Source organism: Leptopilina heterotoma, unplaced genomic scaffold, assembly GCF_015476425.1.
Source record: "Leptopilina heterotoma isolate Lh14 unplaced genomic scaffold, ASM1547642v1 Lhet_52, whole genome shotgun sequence".
NCBI lineage: Eukaryota > Metazoa > Arthropoda > Insecta > Hymenoptera > Figitidae > Leptopilina > Leptopilina heterotoma.
The window spans coordinates 2,861,872-2,884,714 of NW_025111114.1; the positions used below are offsets into that span (position 1 = coordinate 2,861,872).

General features: G+C 23.4%; 1 protein-coding gene across 1 annotated transcript in view; it reads right to left on the reverse strand.

Moving 5' to 3' along the window:
* LOC122508013 (division abnormally delayed protein) overlaps positions 1-22,843 on the reverse strand; it is a 191,666-nt gene that overhangs the window by 27,536 nt on the left and 141,287 nt on the right. The window contains exon 5 of the mRNA XM_043621080.1: positions 14,097-14,407. Within this exon, the coding sequence (XP_043477015.1) occupies positions 14,097-14,407 (311 nt within the window). The remainder of the gene's footprint in view (positions 1-14,096; positions 14,408-22,843) is intronic.

The window sequence follows — 22,843 nt, forward strand, 5'->3', positions numbered from 1 at the left end:
GTATCAAGTTTCTTATTTTTCAATATTTTTTATCGAATATTCAATTAATATCATTATCGAATAAAAACAGAAGAATAAGTTTCTACGGAAAAAAAAGTTTCGGAGAAAAAAAATTGAAGACGTTGAGAATAATTTTTTTTTTTTATATTCAATATTTGTGAGTGAATTTTTTTTATTTTTAATCTAGAATAAATTAAGCAATAAATTATCCAGTTCATTTTGTGGAATGGTTCTATTTTAAAGAGGCCTCGAAATAATAACAGTATATAATTGCACTGGAACATAAATGTCGAGTCAGTAGCCAACATTTAACTTCTTTTTTTTTTTAATAATACCAAAGAACTGCAATTTCACTGGAATTTCAAAATATGTTAAAAGTCGTAAACGGAAATCATCAAAGTTGATCATTTTTCGTGCAATATTGCAATTTGAAAGTGCAATTACAATTATATTCGTTTTCTATTATAAACGTCCTTAAATTTCTCGTATGCTTTTTAAGATTCAATAAAGAGCTTAATAGCAAAAAAAAAAGAAAAGAAAAGAAAAAGAAAATGAAATTTGATATTTTATATTATCATCATGTAATTTATTAATCCATTTTCTAAAGTGGACTCGGAAGTGCCTTTGAAATTATGGTTGTATATATATATATTGATTTGTGGAAGAAAAAATATAATATAGTAAATGAAAGATAAATATATAAATTTCAAGAAATAAATTCTACTTTGTTTTTTTTTCTTTTCTTACTTCTGTTTTTTTCTCTTTGTTTACTTTTTTTTCGAGATTTCACATCACGTTCTTTTGATATGAATATTTACTTGTATTTTTTTGCCGAATCACGACTCCTCCCTTTTTCTTGTTCTCTCAACTGTCCTAATTTTCCAATGTTCTGTACTCACAACTCTCTTTGGGGAAAGAGAATAGTTCTCATCGTAAAAATACAGAATGACGCAACGATTCGAGAAAATCTATAATATTAGAGTAAAAGGGAGAAGAAGAGAGAGAAAGAAAAAAAATAGAGAAAGAATAAAAAGAGAGCGAAAGAAAAGGACAAGAAAAAGAGAGAGAGAAAATGATAAAGAATATAAAGAGAGTGAAGGAAAAAAGGAGAAACCGAGAGAAACAAAAAAAAAAAAAAAAGAAGGAGAAAGAATAAAAAGGGAGCAAAAGAGAAAAAAGAAAAAAAGGAGAGAGAGAGAGAGAGAGAAGTATGTCTCAAGAAACAACAGTAGCGAAGGAAAAGCAATCTCGTTAAATGTTCGATGCATAACTTAAAAATTTATATTATAGAAAACTAGCAACAATTCGAGCGCTAAAGCGCGCGGCTAACTTCTTACTACCTTTCTTTTTTTAAAATAAAATTAGCAATTTTAAAAATAATAGAATTTAAAAATTTTCTAATTTAAATTTTTGTTGAAAACACTTAAAAAATTCAATTTTGGTGAAATTACAAATGCATAAATTCAATTATTTTCAAAAAAAAAAAAAAATAATAATAAAATTCTTATAAAATTCAACTATGTTCAAAATTTGAAAAACATTCTCGTAAAAATTCCAATTATCTTTATAAATAACAAAATTCTTCTCCAAAATTCAATTATTTTCATAAATGTCAAAAAAAAATTCTTGTCCTAATTTCAATTATTTTCAAAAATAAAATGCATTTTTCTAATTCTAATGATTTTTAATAGGGTAGGGTGGGGCATTACTATTCTTTTTTGGATTTTTGAGTCTAGAAAATGTATTTAAAAAAAAATAAAAAAATGAGTAGAACCGTTTGAAAGCTTGACTTCTTAGCTACAATTTTGCCATGTATCATTTTGCTGTAACTCGATTCTATTCCGAACTACAGCGATTTTACGAAAAAAAATTTTTTTTGATGTCGAAAAAAACGAGGGGCGTAACTATTCTTGCAGCTATTAATGATATAATACTAAAAAAATATAAAAAATAATTTGTTAATTGAAGGATTTTTTCTGGTTTTTTTCTGACAATTTCTTACCATTCTAACCTAGAAACAAGGAGAATAAAAAAAAATACACTGTTTTGTAGTTTTTGCTGTCATCAGTGGAAGAATAGTTACGCCCCATCCGCTCATTTTTTGAAAAAACACTTGTAAAATTTTTGAACAATAGAATATCAAAAATCTATTATGATATTCGTGTTCAGCACTAAATTTGACTTTGGAAATATTTTCTCCGATAATTTTTTCGACCGTTTATCACTATTTACAATGGCAGACTAAATGAGTGAAAACAAGTAAGCGAGTATATCAAAATCACATTTGGGTACCTAACTCCTATGATAGATGGCGCTAGAAGCTCAAATGTGGCATACAATGTTTATTTCACATGACAAGTATACAGTGTAAAAAAAACTTTAATCGGCTGAATAGTTCTCTCTCCAGGACAAAGAATAGTTACGCCCCGCGAATAGTAATGCCCCACTCTACCCTATCTACTATTTTAATAAAATTCCCCAAAAAGGAATTCAATTATTTAAAAAAAAATTTCAATAAAATTGTATGCAAACATTTAATTATTTTCATAAATAATAAAAATTTCACAGGACAAAATTTTGATATAATTTGTCTATTAGAATTTAATAATTATTTTCAATGCAATTTTCAAAAAAAAAAAAAAAATTTCTTGAAAGTATTAAATCAATTGTAAATTAATTAAAAATATTTTTTAAAATGTTATAAAATTTCTAGCAGAAATTCAATTATTTTGAATACAATTCAAATAAAATTTCTTAATGGAATTAATATTTTTTAAAAAGTTTATAAGAAAATTTGTTGATAGAATTCACTTATTTAGTTATTTTTAAAAATTGTGATAAACAATTAAGAAGAATTCAATATTAATTTTCAGTAACCTACAATTTTAATTAAATTCCTCTTACGAACTTAAATTTTCCCCCAAAATAATCGAATTTGTATTTTTACAAAATTATTTTTTTTTTTGAATATTGTTTTCATAAATAATAATATTGTCAAAGGAATTCAATTATAGAATCAAGTTATATTAATTTCAATTATTTTTAATATAATTTTAAATGTTTTTTTCGAAAAATGCAATTTTATTAAAATTCATCGAAAGAATTCAATTATTTTTCAAAAATTTTGATAAAGTTCTGTATAAGAATTTAATTTTAAGAATTAATCAATTATTCAAATAAATTATTAATTTTTAAATACGTAATTTATTTCTTTATTTTAATAATTTAAAAAAGAAATTCAATTAAACTTTTTCATAAAATTTAATTTTACAGAATTGTTAATTAAAAATATGAAAAATTCGAATTTTCCAAGATTTTAATTTGAAACCTTTTCAAAATTTAACTGTTTCTAAAAATTCGCGTTATAATGCTTTTAATATTCAATTATTATCTAAAATTTTAACTAAAATTCATTTTTAAATAAATTTTTATTGGAAAACTCTACGAGAATTCAATTATTTAAATACTGAAATAAATAATAATTTATTAAATAATTGAATGTTTCTTAAAATTGAATTCTGATAAAGAATTATGGCATCAACCAATTTTTCAAATAATTGAATTCTTTAGACAAATTTTAATAAAATTTTTAAAAATAAATTCATTTTTCGTATTAAAAATAATTGAAATTTTGCGATGAATTTTATTTATATAAATATGAATATAATAGAATTCCTAAAAAGAATTATATTATTTAGGAAAATAATAATTTTGAAAAGAATTTAATTAAACATTTTGAAAAAAATTAATTTTACCGAATTGTTAATAATAAACAAAGAAAATTTGAATTTTCAATGATTTCAATTTTAAACTATTTGAAAATTCAACTGTTTCTAAATATTCACGCTAAAATCCTTTTGATATTCAATTATTATTAAAAATTAATTTTTATCTTTATAAATAACAAAATTCTTCTCCAAAGTTCAATTATTTTCATAAATGTCAAAAAAAATTCTTGTCCTAATTTCAATTATTTTCAAAAATAAAATGCATTTTTCTAATTTCAATGATTTTCAATATCTACTATTTTAGTAAAATTTCCCAAAAAGAATTCAATTATTTAAAAAAAAAATTTAATAAAATTGTATGCAAACATTTAATTATTTACATAAATAATAAAAATTTCACAGAAATTCAATTATTTTTAAAAATAATAAAATTTTTAGTAAGGAATTCAATTATTTTCATAAAAAATAATTCAAAATTCTAGAAAATAATAATTGAATTAAAATGATGAAAATAATTTGTCCCAAAAAGAATTCAATTATTATTTAAGAAAAATTTTAATAAAATTGTATGCACACATTTAATTATTTTTATAAATAATAAAAATTTCACAGGAATTCAATTATTTTCATAAAAAATAATTCAAAATTCTAGAAAATAATAATTGAATTAAAATGATGAAAATAATTTGTCCCAAAAAGAATTCAATTATTTCAAAAAAATTTTAATAAAATTGTATGGGAACCTTTAATTATGTTCATAAATAATAAAAATTCCACAGAAATTCAATTATTTTTATAAATAATAAAATTTTGTTAAGAAATTCAATTATTTTCATAAAAAATAATTTAAAATTATAAAAAATAATAATTGAATTAAAATGATAAAAATAATTTTATCTCTCGGTCATCTTTAATTATTAGAAAACATGAAGAAATGGATCACTCCGAGTCTTCGACTCGGAGCAATCGATGTCTTCATGTTTTATAACAATACTTTTAGAAATTGTTTAATTTAAAAAAGGTTTGAATTTGAATATTTTGAATGTCTTAATTCCTGTGGAAAATCCTGTTCCAAAAATAAGATTAAAAATAAAAATTGTGCAAATATTTTTCTTCTTTTTCTAAAACAAAATAATTTTGTTAAAAAAATTGTGATTCATAAAGAAAAATAATGCAAAATAAATAAATTTTTTATTTCTTAATCACAGTTGTTTAACAAATTTCTAATTTTCCTTAGAAGTAAAGAACAAAAATCTGCGTAATTTCAATTTGACAAAAACATCATATTTAACAAAATTTTAGTCTTTTAATAAAAAAAAGTGAAAAAAATTCTGATGATTTCTATTTATCATTACAATTTTGAATTAATTATAAAATTCAAAAATAATTATAACATAATAATATAATATACAATCTATCTAGAGTTAACAAAAAACAAAAGTATAAATAAAAGACAACTTCAGAGTGTGAGAGACAGAAAAAGTAAATAAATTAAAGAATGAAAGAACATTGAAATTATTATTGAAAATTCTTGGAATATATCAAAGATTTTTATTCTCATAATACTCGCGATTTTATTGCAATTTAATTTCTTCTTTTAGCATTAATTCTCGAGAGCCATCTTTAAAATTCATGCTCGTAACTATAATGACAAAAGTATAAATGTATTTTCTAGCCCACATTTTAGCAGCGACACAGAAATAACATGTAATCTCTGATTCTGATTTAATGATCCAAGATTGTAGACATTTAATTCCGTCAACGTTATCTCTTCATCTTTAATTATTTTTCTCTTCTCTCTCCTCCTTCTCTTTTATGCCCTTATTCTTCCCATTTTCTTTTTTCATTTTTCATAATTACCGCATTATTGTAAAAATTCATTTTAATTATAAATTTCCTTTTTCAGTACAAGAATTATTGTTCATTTCAATGATAATAATAAAATTTAAATCCTTCTTCTTCTTCTCTTTCTTTTTCTTCTTCTCCTTCTATTTCTTCTCCTTCTTCTTTTTCTTCTCTTTCTTCTCGATTTAATTCTTTTTCTTTTTCTTTTTCTTTTTCTTTTTCTTTTTCTTTTTCTTTTTCTTTTTCTTTTTCTTTTTCTTTTTCTTTTTCTTTTTCTTTTTCTTTTTCTTTTTCTTTTTCTTTCCTTTTTCCTTGTTCTTCTTCTTTTTCTTCTTCTTCTCTTTTTTTCACATCTTCATCATCCACCGACATATCATCACTCGCACTTCCTTTGAGTGTTGGCTCTTATTGCCACTCGTACGCCTCTATCTCCTCGATTTGTCAATTTAGACGAACACATTTCAATTGGCTCGAACTATTTTCGTAAGCAGCGTTTGCATTGAGAAGATGATAAGACAATTACGTTATCAATTGCGATATTTTCCATTAATGAAATTATTCATACTGTCTAATGTGTAATAATTTATCGACTTTGTAAATAAATAAATAAATAATTCCTGTTTTGTTTACTACAAACGGAAATTACATATTGACAGGATTTTATTTTGCATATTGACAAAAATTTAATAAAAAAAAAATAATACAAAGAAATAAAAATATTTCGACGCCTATACAACAATAAAATATTTTTAATTGGAATATTGTTGGGTAATTTTTTCTTTTTTTACTCTTTCCTTTAAGTCTTTAATAAAGACCTCGTTATAATCGTTAATATTATTGGAAAATTTTGAATAATAACTTCCTGTGAATCTAATATTTACGAGAACGCACAACTGTCAATATAAAGTAATACCAAACGAATGTAAATGCGCTGACACCAATAAATTCTCATGGCTTGTGTATGTGTGCGTATATATATATCCAATATATCGCGCTTATAGATCGATTCGAGTGATAAATTGCTATATTCGCTTTGGCGCCGTTAATAATTACGAATAATCGATTGCATCTTGTTTGCAAAGTTACATGAACGCACTGCTTCCTCTGATGATTGATCAAAGACGAATATATACACGACTGCGAAAATGAATGCTATTATTGACTTGACGGAATTTTATTCTCTCTCTCTCTTTCTCTTTCTCGCCTTCCTCCTCTTCGGACAATGATAATTAGTCTTGTTTTTCTTGGGAAACATTTTTTTTATAAATCGATTTTAATCCAGATTTAATCCAGACACTTTTTGGTTTTACTGAAGTAAATAGTAAATTTAGTTACTGTATATTAGTAACTTTCCACTAAAATTCTTCTTTAAATCGATTATCTATAATAATTTTTAATAATTTTCCAAAAAGTTCTTTGATAATTTTCAAATCCACTTCTTTACAATATTCAATTTTACGAAATTTCAATTATTTAGTAAATTCTTCAATTAAATATATTTGGAAAATAAAACCTTCAAATAATAAAAAAAAATTCAATTAAACTTTTCCTAAAAAATTAATTTCAAAATTCAATTACATCCAAAAATTTACGCTATATTGTTTTTAACATTCAATTATTATCTAAAACTAGCCAAACTATCCGCGCGCAAGAGCGCGGGAATGTTGTATGGGGCTGCTTGTTTTAAAAAATTTAAAAAATTTTAAAGAAATAATTATTATAACCTAACAAAGAGATTTAACTCACTAAAATTCAAATAATTTCACTCAATGGTCTCAATTTAAATAGAATTTACATTACTAGACTTAAACTATGGCTAGAACAATTACAATTAGTATCTGGGTCATCTTTTGCATTGCTTATTTTATAAAGCCATTTTAAATTAAATACTTTTCAAAGAAATAATAATTATTACACAATGAGAAAAGTTTTACTTGAAATAGCGATAAGTTTCTCTAGAATAACGAAAGTATTAATTGAAGCACTGAAAAATTTCGCTACTAAAGTGAAATCTGTAGTTCATCCAGCTAAATATTTTTTGCCGTGCATAACGAAAAAAGAATTAAATTAACATCAGATTTTCTACATTCAAAAAAAAAAACGAATTCAAATAGAAATTAATCATTTTACAACTTAACCAAATTCACCCCAGAAATCACTGAATTCGATAATTTAGAAGAAAGTCAGACAAAAGCAGGGTTCCTACAGAATCTGGAAATCATGAAAATGGTATGGAATTTTTAAAAGGCTTCTGGAAATCAGGGAAATCATGGAAAAAGCCTGTAATTTTTAAAAAATTCTAAATTTTTTCAGTTTTCCATTTTTTCTCTTGAATAAAAATTCAAATAATAATAAAGCTAAATGACATAAAAGACAAAAAAAAATGTTGAATTTTAAGCAATTCGATTTTTCGGATTTTTTAGAATTTTTGATAATTTTAGATTTTTTACCAAAGAGTCGAGACTATTAAATAAGTAAAGTATTTTCCAAAAGCACAAAAATAATGAAGCTTAATCCCATAAAAGAAAAGAAAAAATGTTGAATTTTAAAAAAATCGGATTTTTAAATTTTTTCGAATTTTTGATAATTTTAGATTTTTTACCAAAGAGTCGAGACTATTAAATAAGTAAAGTATTTTCCAAAAGCACAAAAATAATGAAGCTTAATCCCATAAAAGAGAAGAAAAAATGTTGAATTTTAAAAAAATCGGATTTTTGAATTTTTTCGAATTTTTGATAATTTTAGATTTTTTACCAAAGAGTCGAGACTATTAAATAAGTAAAGTATTTTCCAAAAGCACAAAAATAATGAAGCTTAATTCCATAAAAGAGAAGAAAAAATGTTGAATTTTAAAAAAATCGGATTTTTGAATTTTTTCGAATTTTTGATAATTTTAGATTTTTTACCAAAGAGTCGAGACTATTAAATAAGTAAAGTATTTTCCAAAAGCACAAAAATAATGAAGCTTAATACCATAAAAGAGAAGAAAAAATGTTGAATTTTAAGAAATTCGGATTTTTGAATTTTTTAGAATTTTTGATAATTTTAGATTTTTTACCAAAGAGTCGAGACAATTTAATAAGTAAAGTATTTTCCAAAAGCACAAAAATAATGAAGCTTAATCCCATAAAAGAGAAGAAAAAATGTTGAATTTTAAAAAAATCGGATTTTTGAATTTTTTCGAATTTTTGATAATTTTAGATTTTTTACCAAAGAGTCGAGACTATTAAATAAGTAAAGTATTTTCCAAAAGCACAAAAATAATGAAGCTTAATACCATAAAAGAGAAGAAAAAATGTTGAATTTTAAGAAAATCGAATTTTTGAATTTTTTCGAATTTTTGATAATTTTAGATTTTTTACCAAAGAGTCGAGACAATTTAATAAGTAAAGTATTCTCTAAAAGCACAAAAATAGTAAAGCTAAATCCCATAAAAGAGAAGAAAAAATGTTGAATTTTAAGAAAAACGGATTTTTGAATTTTTTCGAATTTTTGATAATTTTAGATTTTTTACCAAAGAGTCGAGACAATTTAATAAGTAAAGTATTTTCCAAAAGCACAAAAATAATGAAGCTAAATCCCATAAAAGAGAAGAAAAAATGTTGAATTTTAAGAAAAACGGATTTTTGAATTTTTTCGAATTTTTGATAATTTTAGATTTATTACCAATGATTCGAGACAATTTAATAAGTAAAGTATTTTCCAAAAGCACAAAAATAATGAAGCTAAATCCCATAAAAGAGAAGAAAAAATGTTGAATTTTAAGAAAATCGGATTTTTGAATTTTTTCGATTTTTTGATAATTTTAGATTTTTTACCAAAGAGTCGAGACTATTAAATAAGTAAAGTATTTTCCAAAAGCACAAAAATAATGAAGCCTAATCCCATAAAAGAGAAGAAAAAATGTTGAATTTTAAGAAAATCGAATTTTTGAATTTTTGATAATTTTAGATTTTTTACCAAAGAGTCGAGACAATTTAATAAGTAAAGTATTCTCTAAAAGCACAAAAATAGTAAAGCTAAATCCCATAAAAGAGAAGAAAAAATGTTGAATTTTAAGAAAAACGGATTTTTGAATTTTTTCGAATTTTTGATAATTTTAGATTTTTTACCAAAGAGTCGAGACAATTTAATAAGTAAAGTATTTTCCAAAAGCACAAAAATAATGAAGCTAAATCCCATAAAAGAGAAGAAAAAATGTTGAATTTTAAGAAAAACGGATTTTTGAATTTTTTCGAATTTTTGATAATTTTAGATTTATTACCAATGATTCGAGACAATTTAATAAGTAAAGTATTTTCCAAAAGCACAAAAATAATGAAGCTAAATCCCATAAAAGAGAAGAAAAAATGTTGAATTTTAAGAAAATCGGATTTTTGAATTTTTTCGATTTTTTGATAATTTTAGATTTTTTACCAAAGAGTCGAGACTATTAAATAAGTAAAGTATTTTCCAAAAGCACAAAAATAATGAAGCCTAATCCCATAAAAGAGAAGAAAAAATGTTGAATTTTAAGAAAATCGAATTTTTGAATTTTTGATAATTTTAGATTTTTTACCAAAGAGTCGAGACAATTTAATAAGTAAAGTATTTTCCGCATTAAAAAGTTTGACATTAAAAAATAAAAAATGCCAATACTTAACCCACAAAATTTAATTTTCAAAACAAACAAATGAATGCAGATAATTTGCTAACGGAAAGGAACTTTACGATTATTATAATGTATTTTAACTGGAACTCATTTCTAAATAAATTTTTCTTAGAAAATTCGACTAGAATTTAATTATTTAAATACAAATAAAATGCAAATAAATAATTTATTGAATAATATTGAATGTTACAAAAAATTCAATTTCCATAAAGAATTTTATCAAAAAAATTTTTAAATAATTGAATTCTTTCGGCGAATTTAAAAAAAAATTAAATGCAATTTTCTGTCATTTTATTTAAAATTGTATAAAAAACAATTGAAATTATGCGATAAGTTTTGTTATTTAAGAAAATAATTGAATTCTAATAGCAACGAATTTTATTAAAACTTTTTTAAAGAATTAAATTCCTGTGAAGAAATTTATTTCTAAAAATAATTTAATTTCGGAGACAAATTTTATTTATGAGAAGGATTTTCTTAAATTTTTTTTTTTAAATATTTGAATTCTTTTGGAAAATTTTGTTAAAATAGTAGATATTAAAAATAATTGAAATTTTTCAAGAATTTTAATAAAATTTTTGTAAATAATTGAATTTTAAAGAAGAATTCAATTATTTCTAAAAATTGCAATTATTAGTAACTTCTAAAAAATTCAATTACTTAAAAATTTAACTGAAATTAATTTTTAAATAAATTTTTATTATAACATTCTACGAGAATTCAATTATTTAAATAGAAAAATAAATAAATTATTGAATAATTAAATGTTTCTTAAAAATAGAATTCTAATAAAGAATGTTATCAACAAAATGTTTAAATAATTTAATTTTTTCGACGAATTTTAATAAATTTTTAAAAAATAATTTCCATTTTTGAGAAATCCTATAAAAAGTTCATTAAAAACAATTGAAATTTTGCAATGAGTTTTATTATTTATGAAAATAATTGAATTATTACGAAAAATTTTATAAAAAAAAGTTTTAAACAATTGAGTTTTTTCGAAAAAATTCCTGCAAATTTTATTTTTTAATAATTTTCCTGTTAAATTTTCATTATTTTAGAAAATAATTAAATATTCGTGTATAGAACTTTGTCAAAATTATTTTTAAATAATTCAATTCTTTTGGGAAGTTTTATTAATATAATAGATATTGAAAATCATTGAATTGAGAAAAAATTTTTTAAAAATAATTCAATTTTATTAGGTACTTTTGAAAATAATTGAATTTCTGCAATAATTTGTAATTTCTCTAAAATTCTCCAAATTATATCGTACAGTTATAATAAATAGTAAATTATTTATTATTTACTAAATTTTACTATTTAAGTAGAAAAAAAGAAAGGAGATGAAGATAAAGAAAAAGAAGTAGAACGAGAAGAAGAAAAAGGAGAAAAAGAAGGGGAAGAAGAAGAAAAACAAGGAGAAGTTGAACGAGAAGAAGAAGAAGGAGGAGGAGGAAAAGAAGAAAAAGGAGTAGAAAAAGAAAGAGAAGTAGAACTAGAAGAAGTAGAAAACGGAGGAAAAAAAGAAGAAGTAAAAGAAGGTAGAGAAGGAGAAGTAGAACCAGAAGAAGAAAAAAACAAGAAGTAGAATGAGAAGAAGAATATGAAGGAAAAGAAGAAAGAGAAGATAAAAAAGAGAAGAAGAAGAAAGGGAAGAAGAAGAAGAGGAGGAAAGAGAAGAAGTAGAACGAAGAGAAGAATAAGAAGGAAAAGAAGAAAGAGAAGAAGAAGAAGAGGAGGAAAGAGAAGAAGTAGAACGAAGAGAAGAATAAGAAGGAAAAGAAGAAAGAGAAGAAGAAGAAGAGGAGGAAAGAGAAGAAGTAGAACGAAAAGAAGAATAAGAAGGAAAAGAAGAAAGAGAAGAAGAAAAAAAGAAGATACGAAAACGGTGCGGTAAATAAGAGATAAAAATTGTGTGGAGAAATGAAATCGGAAGGACACAAAGAGAGAGAGAAAGAGAGAGAGAGAGACGGGAACGGATTGGCACAGTCCGCAGCCGCCAAAGAGTCTGGCAAACGTAAAACCCACGGGTGCGGCCTCGAGGGCGCCGCGGTGTCGCAGACGAGACTCCGGGAGTCGGCTACATGACGTTGGATGCTGCGTAGTGCAAACGCAGCCAAATCTCACTCGACGACGAGGTCACGATGACAATTTTGTTATTCACCTCACTATCTCTCATACTTCCTGTTAAGGATTCGCAATAAGATTTTTCATTTTATAATAACATATTCCCCCTCTCACTCTCTCTCCATCAATTTTTTAAAGCAAAGAAAAGAAAAAGATTTTTAATCCACTTTTTTTTTCAATCGTCTACTGCAAAATACAGTCCTCTCACTATCTAATCTCCTCTATATAATTTATTGTCTTCTCGAGATATTCGCCGTTCTTTTTTTTCCCAACGCTCCTCGTTCAACGCTGTCTGCCAGCGCAAGTAGAGTTTTTGTTCCGACAAATAGTTACACAATCCATAATATTGTCATTTCAATCGTAATTATTTCTAATGCAAATTGTCCAATTTTCCATTGTTAATTCATTTATTTATTATTTATTATTATCGTTTTATTGTTTTTCTGTTATTTATTAACCATTTTATTATTTTTCTATTATTTATTAACCTTTTAATTATTTTTCTACTATTCATTAACCATTTTATTATTTTTCTATCATTTATTAACCATTTTACTATTTTTCTATCATTTATTAACCATTTTACTATTTTTCTACTATTCATTAACCATTTTATTATTTTTTTATTGTTTATTAACCATTTTACTTTTTTTCTACTATTCATTAACCATTTTACTATTTTTCTACTATTCATTTACCATTTTATTATTTTTCTATTATTTATTAACCTTTTAATTATTTTTCTACCATTTTATTATTTTTCTATTATTTATTAAAGATTTTATTATTTTTCTACTATTCATTAACCATTTTTTTCCTATTATTTATTAACCATTTTACTATTTTTCTACTATTCATTAACCATTTTATTATTTTTCTATTATTTATTAACCATTTTTCTACTATTCATTAACCATTTTATTATTTATTAATTACTAAGGTCAAAAATTAAGTTATAATTAATTTTTTTTTTTTTTGCAATATTTAATTTAAATTTAAAAATTAGTGATGCGAAAAAAAGAGAGGTGGGAATAGTATTGAAAAAAAGTGAATCACAGAAAGTTTATACGTTCTTTAACGATGAGTCGATCAACAGCGAATTATCAGGATTGGACACGTTTGCTCGTTATAATTCCTGACACGTACGACGCGAATAGAAAGAACGCATTGAAGGAATATATTGAAAGAAATGTTTAATAGAACGTCGTGCGATATCGACATTACAGGCAATAACACATAAACATAAAGTCTCGAATGTATTCCAAGAAGCTGTCAGATTCACTGTCTCTACCTTTATTCTCGTTTTATTTTCAAAAAAAAAAAATACTAAACAGTCAAATTTTCAATTACTTTTCCTCTGCATTTTTTTTCGACATTCAAAAGTCTCTCTTTTTTTTGCACTACTCGTAAAAATTGAATTCTTCTCTCCATTCTCTTATCCTCTTGCTCAATTCTCTCTCAAAACTTAGAAAATTTGAATTTCTCTCTCGTTTCTTCAAATTGAACGTAATTTATGTAGTCTCTTTAAAACTGTAAAAGGTATTTTCGAAATTTCCTTCTTGCATTCGGTTACTATAGGGCTAAACTACGTGCCTCTGGTATTTATTTTCGAATTTGGGTATAAAATTTCAGGTAGATTTCTACCTTACCGACGGGGGGATAAAATACCCATAAATATTAGAACAACGATCAGGAAATAAAAAAATTATATAAATATTAATAAAGAAATAAATATTACTCACTCTCCAACTCGTTCGCCATTCCAGCAGCTGTCGTCGGGATATTCCTCGCAAATATTGTCGGCGAGAGTTCCATAAAATGAGCGCGATCTAACGACGCTCGCCAAAAAATTGCCAAGTTGCACGTGCAATTGCGTTGACCATGATGTCCTGTGAGATGACGAAAACGCTTGCGGATGATTCGCTCCAATATTTATGTGCTGCTCCAACATTGATGACGACGACAATCGGCCGCTTTTTACTGTCGTTGCAGTCACACTTGACTCCAGGTCCTTCAACGGTTGGAATTCCGGTCGACCACAGGCGTTGCGAACCTGAAACATTTTATTTTCAATATTATTTTTTTTAAATTATTATGTTGATATCAAAAATTTAAAAACATTTTAAAATGACTAGTTTCAATTTGAAAAGGTTTCAATTTTAGAAAATGATTCGTTTTTTGTCTCAATTTGATATCCTCAGAAAAATTATATTATTATTCTTTTATTATTATTTATAATTCTCTCATTTCTAAATGTAAAAAAGCCTCTTTGATATTTACTGCAATATTCAATTTTCCATCATTAATTTCACGATGCACTCTCTATTCTTCTTTTTTTTTTAAATAAAATTCCATAATTCACGACAACATTAAAAAAAAAAAGAAAATCATCTCCTCGAGGTTATTATTCTTCCCTATATATTTATAATTATTTTTTACATTCTCATCAAGAATATAAAAATGATAATAATAATGAAATGGTACTTTTTTTATTGTTATAAATTGCTATGTAAAAGTTAGTGTCTTTGAGGGGTAGGGAAAAAAATACCATTATACTTTTATATAGGGCTCGATAAAAAAAGAAAATAGTGTGCGGATCAACTTGCGAGCGTGTAATAATGTTTTTTTTTTTCTTTCTCTCTCTTTTTTACCATTGTCAGTATTCGCGACAATAAAAATAAGAAACTTACAAGATTTTGCTATTTAATCTTGATGCGTGTGGAAAAAAACGATTTAGAAAAAATGGAAGTAAAAAAAAAAATGAGGAAAGAAATCCTTTCTTCGTACTCGACGATATTTATATGAGGCATTCTCACGTTCTTTTTATCAGGCGGTGAATGTGTAAGCTGGCCACGTGCCCTAGATAAGAAGGATCGTATTTCTTCAAACTCCCTGTAAATGCAAGAGATGATATACTTATTAAGATCAACGCGAATGCTCACACGCAAAAGGAGATAATTTTTTTTTTTTTTTTTATTATATCTTGAGATTTTTATACTTCGCCAATTTTCGCCCATCACGATTCGAAATCCTATAATTATAATTATTGCGGGAGAATTACGAGGGATTTCATTTATTTCATTATATTTGTGATAATTGTAAACGCAACTTTTTTTAAAATTCAATTTTTATTTTTGAAATATTTAAGTAAAATTATTCACTAAATAATTTCTAAGTAATAATTTTATGATTTTTCAAGAATTAAGCGTTTTAGAAATTATTGTCTTAGAAATTATTGCGTTTAAATTATTGTCAGAAATAGAAAACATTTTCTCTTAAACTGTTTTCTATAAAAACAAGTTATTATTTCCTTTTATTTCGAGAAGATCGTTAATTAATTTTTATCTAACACATAAAATAAAAATCGTTAATTAATTTTTAACTATACGTAAAATAAAAATCAATGGCAATTATTTAGTTCCCTCTCTTTCTCTCTCTCTCTCTCTCTCTCTCTCTCTCTCTCTCTCTCTCTATAACTGGTCTGCAGGAATGCAATTTAATTTTTTATTCGACAAGAGCAAAACATGAATTTTGTCCCCTTTACTTTGAGGACTGATGTGATAACGTCTCTCCCCCCTTCTCTTGAAGAACCTCATCCTGCTTTGCTTCTTACGCAACGGAAGGAAAAAGAGAATTATAGACCAAGAGAGTGAGAGAAAGAGAGAGAGAGAGAGAGGAAGAGAAGGGGGGATTACGAGAGAAGATGGAAAGCGCAAGGGAATTAAGTCTCATTTACCTTACTAAGCACATAATCCTTAAAGTTTAAGGCATAAACAGTAAACCGGCGGTTAGACCCTCGACGTCTAATTAAGACAGTGAGCGTGGGCGTGCAACCACTGACGTGGGTCGTCTTGGTCGCAGATTTCATTTTTGACTTTTTTTCTTATTTCTGCAACTCTCCCCCCTCTCTCTCATTTTCTCTCTTTCTCTCTCTCACTCTTTCCTCTCACACTCTCTTTTTCTCTCTCCCTCTCTCTCTTTTCTTTTTTTTTCTCTTCTCTTTTTTTTTCTCTCTCACTCTCTCTCTCTCTCTTTCGATGTGGTCTACCTCCGCGAAACAAGACGAACTAAAGAAGAAGAAGAAAAAGAAGAAGAGGAGAAGGAGAGAAAAAGTAGTCAACTCTGCAAGAGTTCCAACGGTGGGATAAAGAAAAAGCAAAAGATAAAGATAGACGATACCGTGAGCGCGAGTGTGCGGAGAGAGCGCTGACAGGCGCAAGTGTTGATTCCACTTGAAAATTAATCACTGTTGAAATTTTATTCCTTTTTTTCTCCCTCCGTCATTTGCTATCGTTTTATACAAATTTTTCTTCATAATCCACATATTTTTTATTTATTTATTCAATTTTTTTTTTTTTTTTAAATACGTGACTTCAAAATTAATGTCAGTAGAGAGTTGTGGAAATATGAAGAGCTCGCTATAAATGTGCACTAAATACATTTAACACATTTAAATTCCTTTAATTTATCTAAATTACTAATTAATTACTCATTTAATCTAAATTGAAATTAAATTAAAATCTATAAATTAAATAAAACTAAAAAAAGTAAAAATAATAATAATTACAATAATAATTATAATAATAATTATATATTTTTTTTTTGTTAACAGTCAGTTTTTGGATCTTAATATAATTTTTAAAAAAATAATAATTATAATTATAATAATAATTATTAATTAACTATTATAGTTTGGATGTTCTTTCATTCATTCACTTTTTCTCTTCCTCACACTATGAAGTTGTCTTTTGTTTATACTTTTGTTTTTTGTTAACTTTAGATAGATTGTATATTATATTATTATGTTATAATTATTTTTATATTTTACAATTAATTCAAAATTGTAATGACAAATAGAAATCATCAGAATTTTTTTCACTTCTTTTCATTAAAAGACTAAAATTTTGTTAAATATTATGTTTTTGTCAAATTGAAATTACGCAGATTTTTGTTCTTTACTTCTAAGGAAAATTAGAAATTTGTTAAACAACTGGAATTAAGAAATAGAAAATTTATTTATTTTGCACTATTTTTGTTTATGAATCACAATTTTTTTTAAGAAAATTATTATTTTGTTTTAGAAAAAGAAGAAATTTGCACAATTTCTATTTTTAATCTTATTTTTGGAACAGGATTTTCCACAGGAATTAAGATAAAAATTTTAAGTCAAAAATTTCAAATTCAAACCTTTTTTAAATTAAACAATTTATAAAAGTATTGTTATAAAACATGAAGACATCGATTGCTCCGAGTCGAAGACTCGGAGTGATCGATTTCTTCATGTTTTATAATAAATTAAAAATGACCGAGAGATAAAATTATTTTCATCATTTTAATTCAATTCTTATTTTCTATAATTTTAAATTATTTTTTACGAAAATAATTGAATTTCTTAACAAAATTTTATTATTTATAAAAATAATTAAATTTCTGTGATATTTTTATTATTTATGAAAATAAATAAATGTTTGCATACAATTTTATAAAAATTTTTTTTTAAATAATTGATTTGTTCTTGAGACAAATTATTTTCATCATTTTAATTCAATTTTTATTTTCTAGAATTTAAAATTATTTAAAATAATTGAATTCCTTAAAAAATTTTATTATTTACGAAAATAATTGAATTCCTTAAAAAATTTTATTATTTATGAAAATAAATGAATTCCTGTGAAATTTTTATTATTTATGGAAATAATTGAATGTATTCAAACAATTTTATAACAATTTTTTTTAAATAATTGAATTCTTTTTAGGAAATTTGATTAAAATAGTAGATATTGAAAATCATTGAAATTAGAAAAATGCATATTGTTTTTGAAAATAATTGAACTTTGGAGAAGAATTTTGTTATTTATAAAGATAAAAATTAATTTCTAATAATAATTGAATATCAAAAGGATTTTATCGTGAATATTTAGAAACAGTTGAATTTTGAAAAAGTTTAAAATTTAAATCTTTGAAAATTAAAATTTTCCTTATTTCTTATAAACAATTCGGTAAAATTAATTTTTTTGAAAATGATTAATTGAATTCTTTTTCAAAATTATTATTTTCTTAAATAATAATATTCTTTTTAGGAATTCTATTATAATCATATTTATATGAATAAAACTCATCGCAGAATTTCAATTATTTTTAATACCAAAAATGAATTTATTTTTAAAAATTTTATTAAAATTTGTCCAAAGAATTCAATTATTTAAAAAATTAGTTGATGCCATAATTCTTTATCAGAATTCAATTTTAAGAAACATTCAATTATTTAATAAATTATTATTTATTTCAGTATTTAAATAATTGAATTCTCGTAGAGTCGTTTTCCAATAAAAATTGATTTAAAAATGAATTTTAGTTAAAATTTGAGATAATAATTAAAAATTTAAAGCATTATAACGCGAATTTTTAGAAACAGTTAAGGGCATTTGAACCATGATGACGTCACAGATTTAAAACTAATGCTTTGCACAAACTGTGACGTCATCAAGGTTCAAATCCCCTTAAATTTTGAAAAGGTTTCAAATTAATATCTTGGAAAATTCGAATTTTTCATATTTTTAATTAACAATTCTGTAAAATTAAATTTTATGAAAAAGTTTGATTGAATTTCTTTTTTAAATTATTAAAATATAGAAATAAATTACGTATTCAAAAATAAAAAATTTATTTGAATAATTTATTAATTCTTAAAATTAAATTCTTATATTATAGAACTTTATCAAAAATTTTTTTTAAATAATTGAATTCTTTCGATGAATTTTAATAAAATTGCATTTTTCGAAAAAAACATTTAAAATTATATTAAAAATAATTGAAATTAAATTAACTTGATTCTATAATTGAATTCCTTTGACAATATTATTATTTATGAAAACAATATTCAAAATAAAAAAAATTTTGTAAAAATACAAATTCGATTATTTTGAGGAAAATTTAAGTTCGAACGAGGATTATTATTAAAATTGTAGGTACTGAAAATAATATTGAATTCTTCTAAATTGTTTATCACAATTTTCAAAAATAACTAAATAAGTGAATTCTATCAACAAATTTTCTTAAACTTTTGAAAAATATTAATTCCATTAAGAAATTTTATTCAAATTGTATTCAAAATAATTGAATTTCTGCTAGAAATTTTATAACATTTTTAAAAATATTTTTAATTAATTTAAAATTAATTTAATTCTCTCAAGAAATTTTTTGTTGAAAATTGCATTGAAAATAATTATTAAATTCTAATAGACAAATTATATCAAAATTTTTTCCTGGGAAATTTTTATTATTTATGAAAATAATTAAATGTTTGCTTTGCATACAATTTTATTAAATTTTTTAAAAATAATTGAATTCTTTTTTGGGGAATTTTATTAAAATAGTAGATATTGAAAATCATTGCAATTAGAAAAATACATTTTATTTTTGAAAATAATTGAAATTAGGACAAGAATTTTTTTTTGACATTCATGAAAATAATTTAATTTTGGAGAAGAATTTTGTTATTTATAAAGATAATTGGAATTTTTACGAGAATGTTTTTCAAATTTTGAACATAGTTGAATTTTATAAGAATTTTATTTATTTTTTTTTTTTTTAAATAATTGAATTTATGCATTTGTAATTTCTCCAAAATTGAATTTTTTAAGTATTTTCAACAAAAATTTAAATTATAGAAAATTTTTAAATTCAATTTTTTTTAAAATTGCTAATTTTATTTTTAAAAAAAGCCAGTAAGAAATTAGCCACGCGCTTGAGCGCGCAAATTGTTGCTAATTATAATAATAATAAAAATACTAAAAAGTTTTTGAGAAATAAATAAAATGACAAAATTAGTCTTGCGAAAAATGCCTATATATATAAGAACGAAAGAAAGAATATATACAAAACCTCCCCCCCCCAAAAAAAAGACGTTAGCTTCACCCTTCAACATATTGCCAAATCCCATTTGCAGTAAAGGAATCAGTCAGTTGATTTATTTCGGGGAATTTGATTTAGAGGAAAATAAATTTCCCAGAGAATTCAATATATCAGAAGATATTACGAACTTGAGACTTGTGCGCGCAGGGGTTGTGAAATTGAAAAAAGGAAAATATTTTTTTTCCTGCAGGAAATAATAATTTTTTTCGCCCACCCGAAAGGAAATGAAGACAAATGAAATTTGCAAACGATAATTAGAAAGGATGAGAGTTTTGGAGACTGATTGAAAATAACCTAGTTTATTATAACAGAAAGATGGAAATTAATTAGAAAAAATTACAAAAAATTTCCCCCTCCATAAAAAAAACAGAAAAAAAAATGTTTGAAAAGTTGACGTACTTTTAACGGTTTTTTTTTCACTCATTCTTCATTTTTCGTCCCCCTGAAGTAATTCGTACTTCCCCTCAAGCTCAACGTTTTCGAGCACACCACTTTTCTTTCAATGCTCTCTAATGAGTTCTTGATGACGCTTCAGCTACTTTTTTTTTATCAAAAAAAAAAAAAATATTCTTTGGATATTAGAATATGTAAAAATTTTTCAGTTTCCATTCCATTTACACTATTATGCAATTTGAAATCTGTTTTCGTCTTTATATCGCCAGGGTTTTAGTTTAACATATAATGGACCTAGGGTGGTCCTACCTTGGCAGTATTTTTTTTACTTATTTTCATCAATTCAATTCAATTACTATTTTTTAGAATTTTTGAAATACTTCTTTGAGAATTTTTAAATTCATTTGTTTATAATTCAATTTTACAAAATTTCAATTATTCGTAAATTCTTTAATTAAATATATATTAAAAAATAAAAACTTGAAATAATTTCAAAAAAAAAATTCTCAATTAAACTTTCCCAAAAAAAATTAATTCCACAGAATTGTTAGTTAAAAGTATGAAAAATTCAGATTCTCAAAGATTTCAATTTGAAACCTTTTCAAAATTCAATTATTTCTAAAAATTCAAGCTATAATGCTTTGAATATTCAATTGCTATATAAAATTTTAACTGAAATCCATTTTTTAATCACCATTTATTAGAAAATTCTACGAGAATTCAATTATTTATTTATTTTTTCATTTTACAGTCAATTAAATACAAAAATAAATTATTTATTGAATAATTGAATTTTTCTAAAAATTGAATTCTCATAAAGAATTTTATTAATAAATTTTAAAATAAATTGAATTCGTTTCACATCTTTTAATAAAGTTTTTAAGAATAATTATTCTTAAAATTATTATTATTCTTACATTCTTCGAGGAATTCGATTAAAATTGTAATAAAAATAATTGAAATTCTGCAATGAGTTTTATTAATTATGAAAATAATTGAATCCCTAAGAAGAATTTTATTATTTTTGATCAATATTTAATTTTTGCTAAGAAATTATTACCTACTTTTGAAAATAATTGAATTTTTTCAATAATTTGTAACTTTTTCAAAATTAAATTTTTTTTTCTTGTTATTAACGAAAATTCTTCTTTAAATGCATTATTTTTTAGAATTTTTGAAATACTTCTTTGAGAATTTTTAAATTCATTTGTTTATAATTCAATTTTACAAAATTTCAATTATTCGTAAATTCTTTAATTAAATATATATTAAAAAATAAAAACTTGAAATAATTTCAAAAAAATTTTTATTAGAAAACTCTACGAGAATTCAATTATTTAAATACAAAAGTAAATTATTTATTGAATAATTGAATGTTTCTTAACTCAAAATTTGTTTTAAATAATTGAATTCTTTTGGAAAATTGTATTAAAATTTTTGAAAATAATTGAATTATTGGGAAAAATTTTTTAAAAAATTTGTAAATAATTGAATTTCTGCGAAATTTTTATTATTTATGAAAATAATTAAATTATTGGGAAGAGATTTTAAAAAAATTTGTTAATAATTGAATTCCTGTGAAATTTTTATTATTTATGAAAATAATTAAATGTTTGCGTAGAATTTTACGAAAAATATTTTTTAAATAATCGAATTCTTTTGGAAAATTGAATTTAAATAGTAGACATTAAAAATCATTGAATTGAGGAAAATTGAAATAATTGAACTTCTAAAAGGAATTTTATTTTTCAAAATAATTGAATCCCTGTAAAAAATTTTATTATTTATGAAAATAATTGAATTATAACGAAAAAATTTTGTAAAAAATTTGTAAATTATTGAAAATAATTGAATTATTGGGAAGAAATTTTTAAAAAATTTGTAAATAATTGAATTATACTGAAGAAATTTTGTAAAAAATTTGTTAATAATTGAATTATACTGAAGAAATTTTTAAAAAATTTGTAAATAATTGAATTTTTGCAATCATTTGTAACTTCTTCAAAATGCAAATTTTTTTTTAGTGTTTTTAACTAAAATTCGTCTCTAAATCCATTATTTTTAATAATTAATTAGATTAATATACTAAAAAAAAAATTTAACTATAATTTCAGAAAAATTTGAAATATTATAATTTTTTAAAAATCTAAGTTCATTAAAATCCTGGCAAATTAGTATTTCC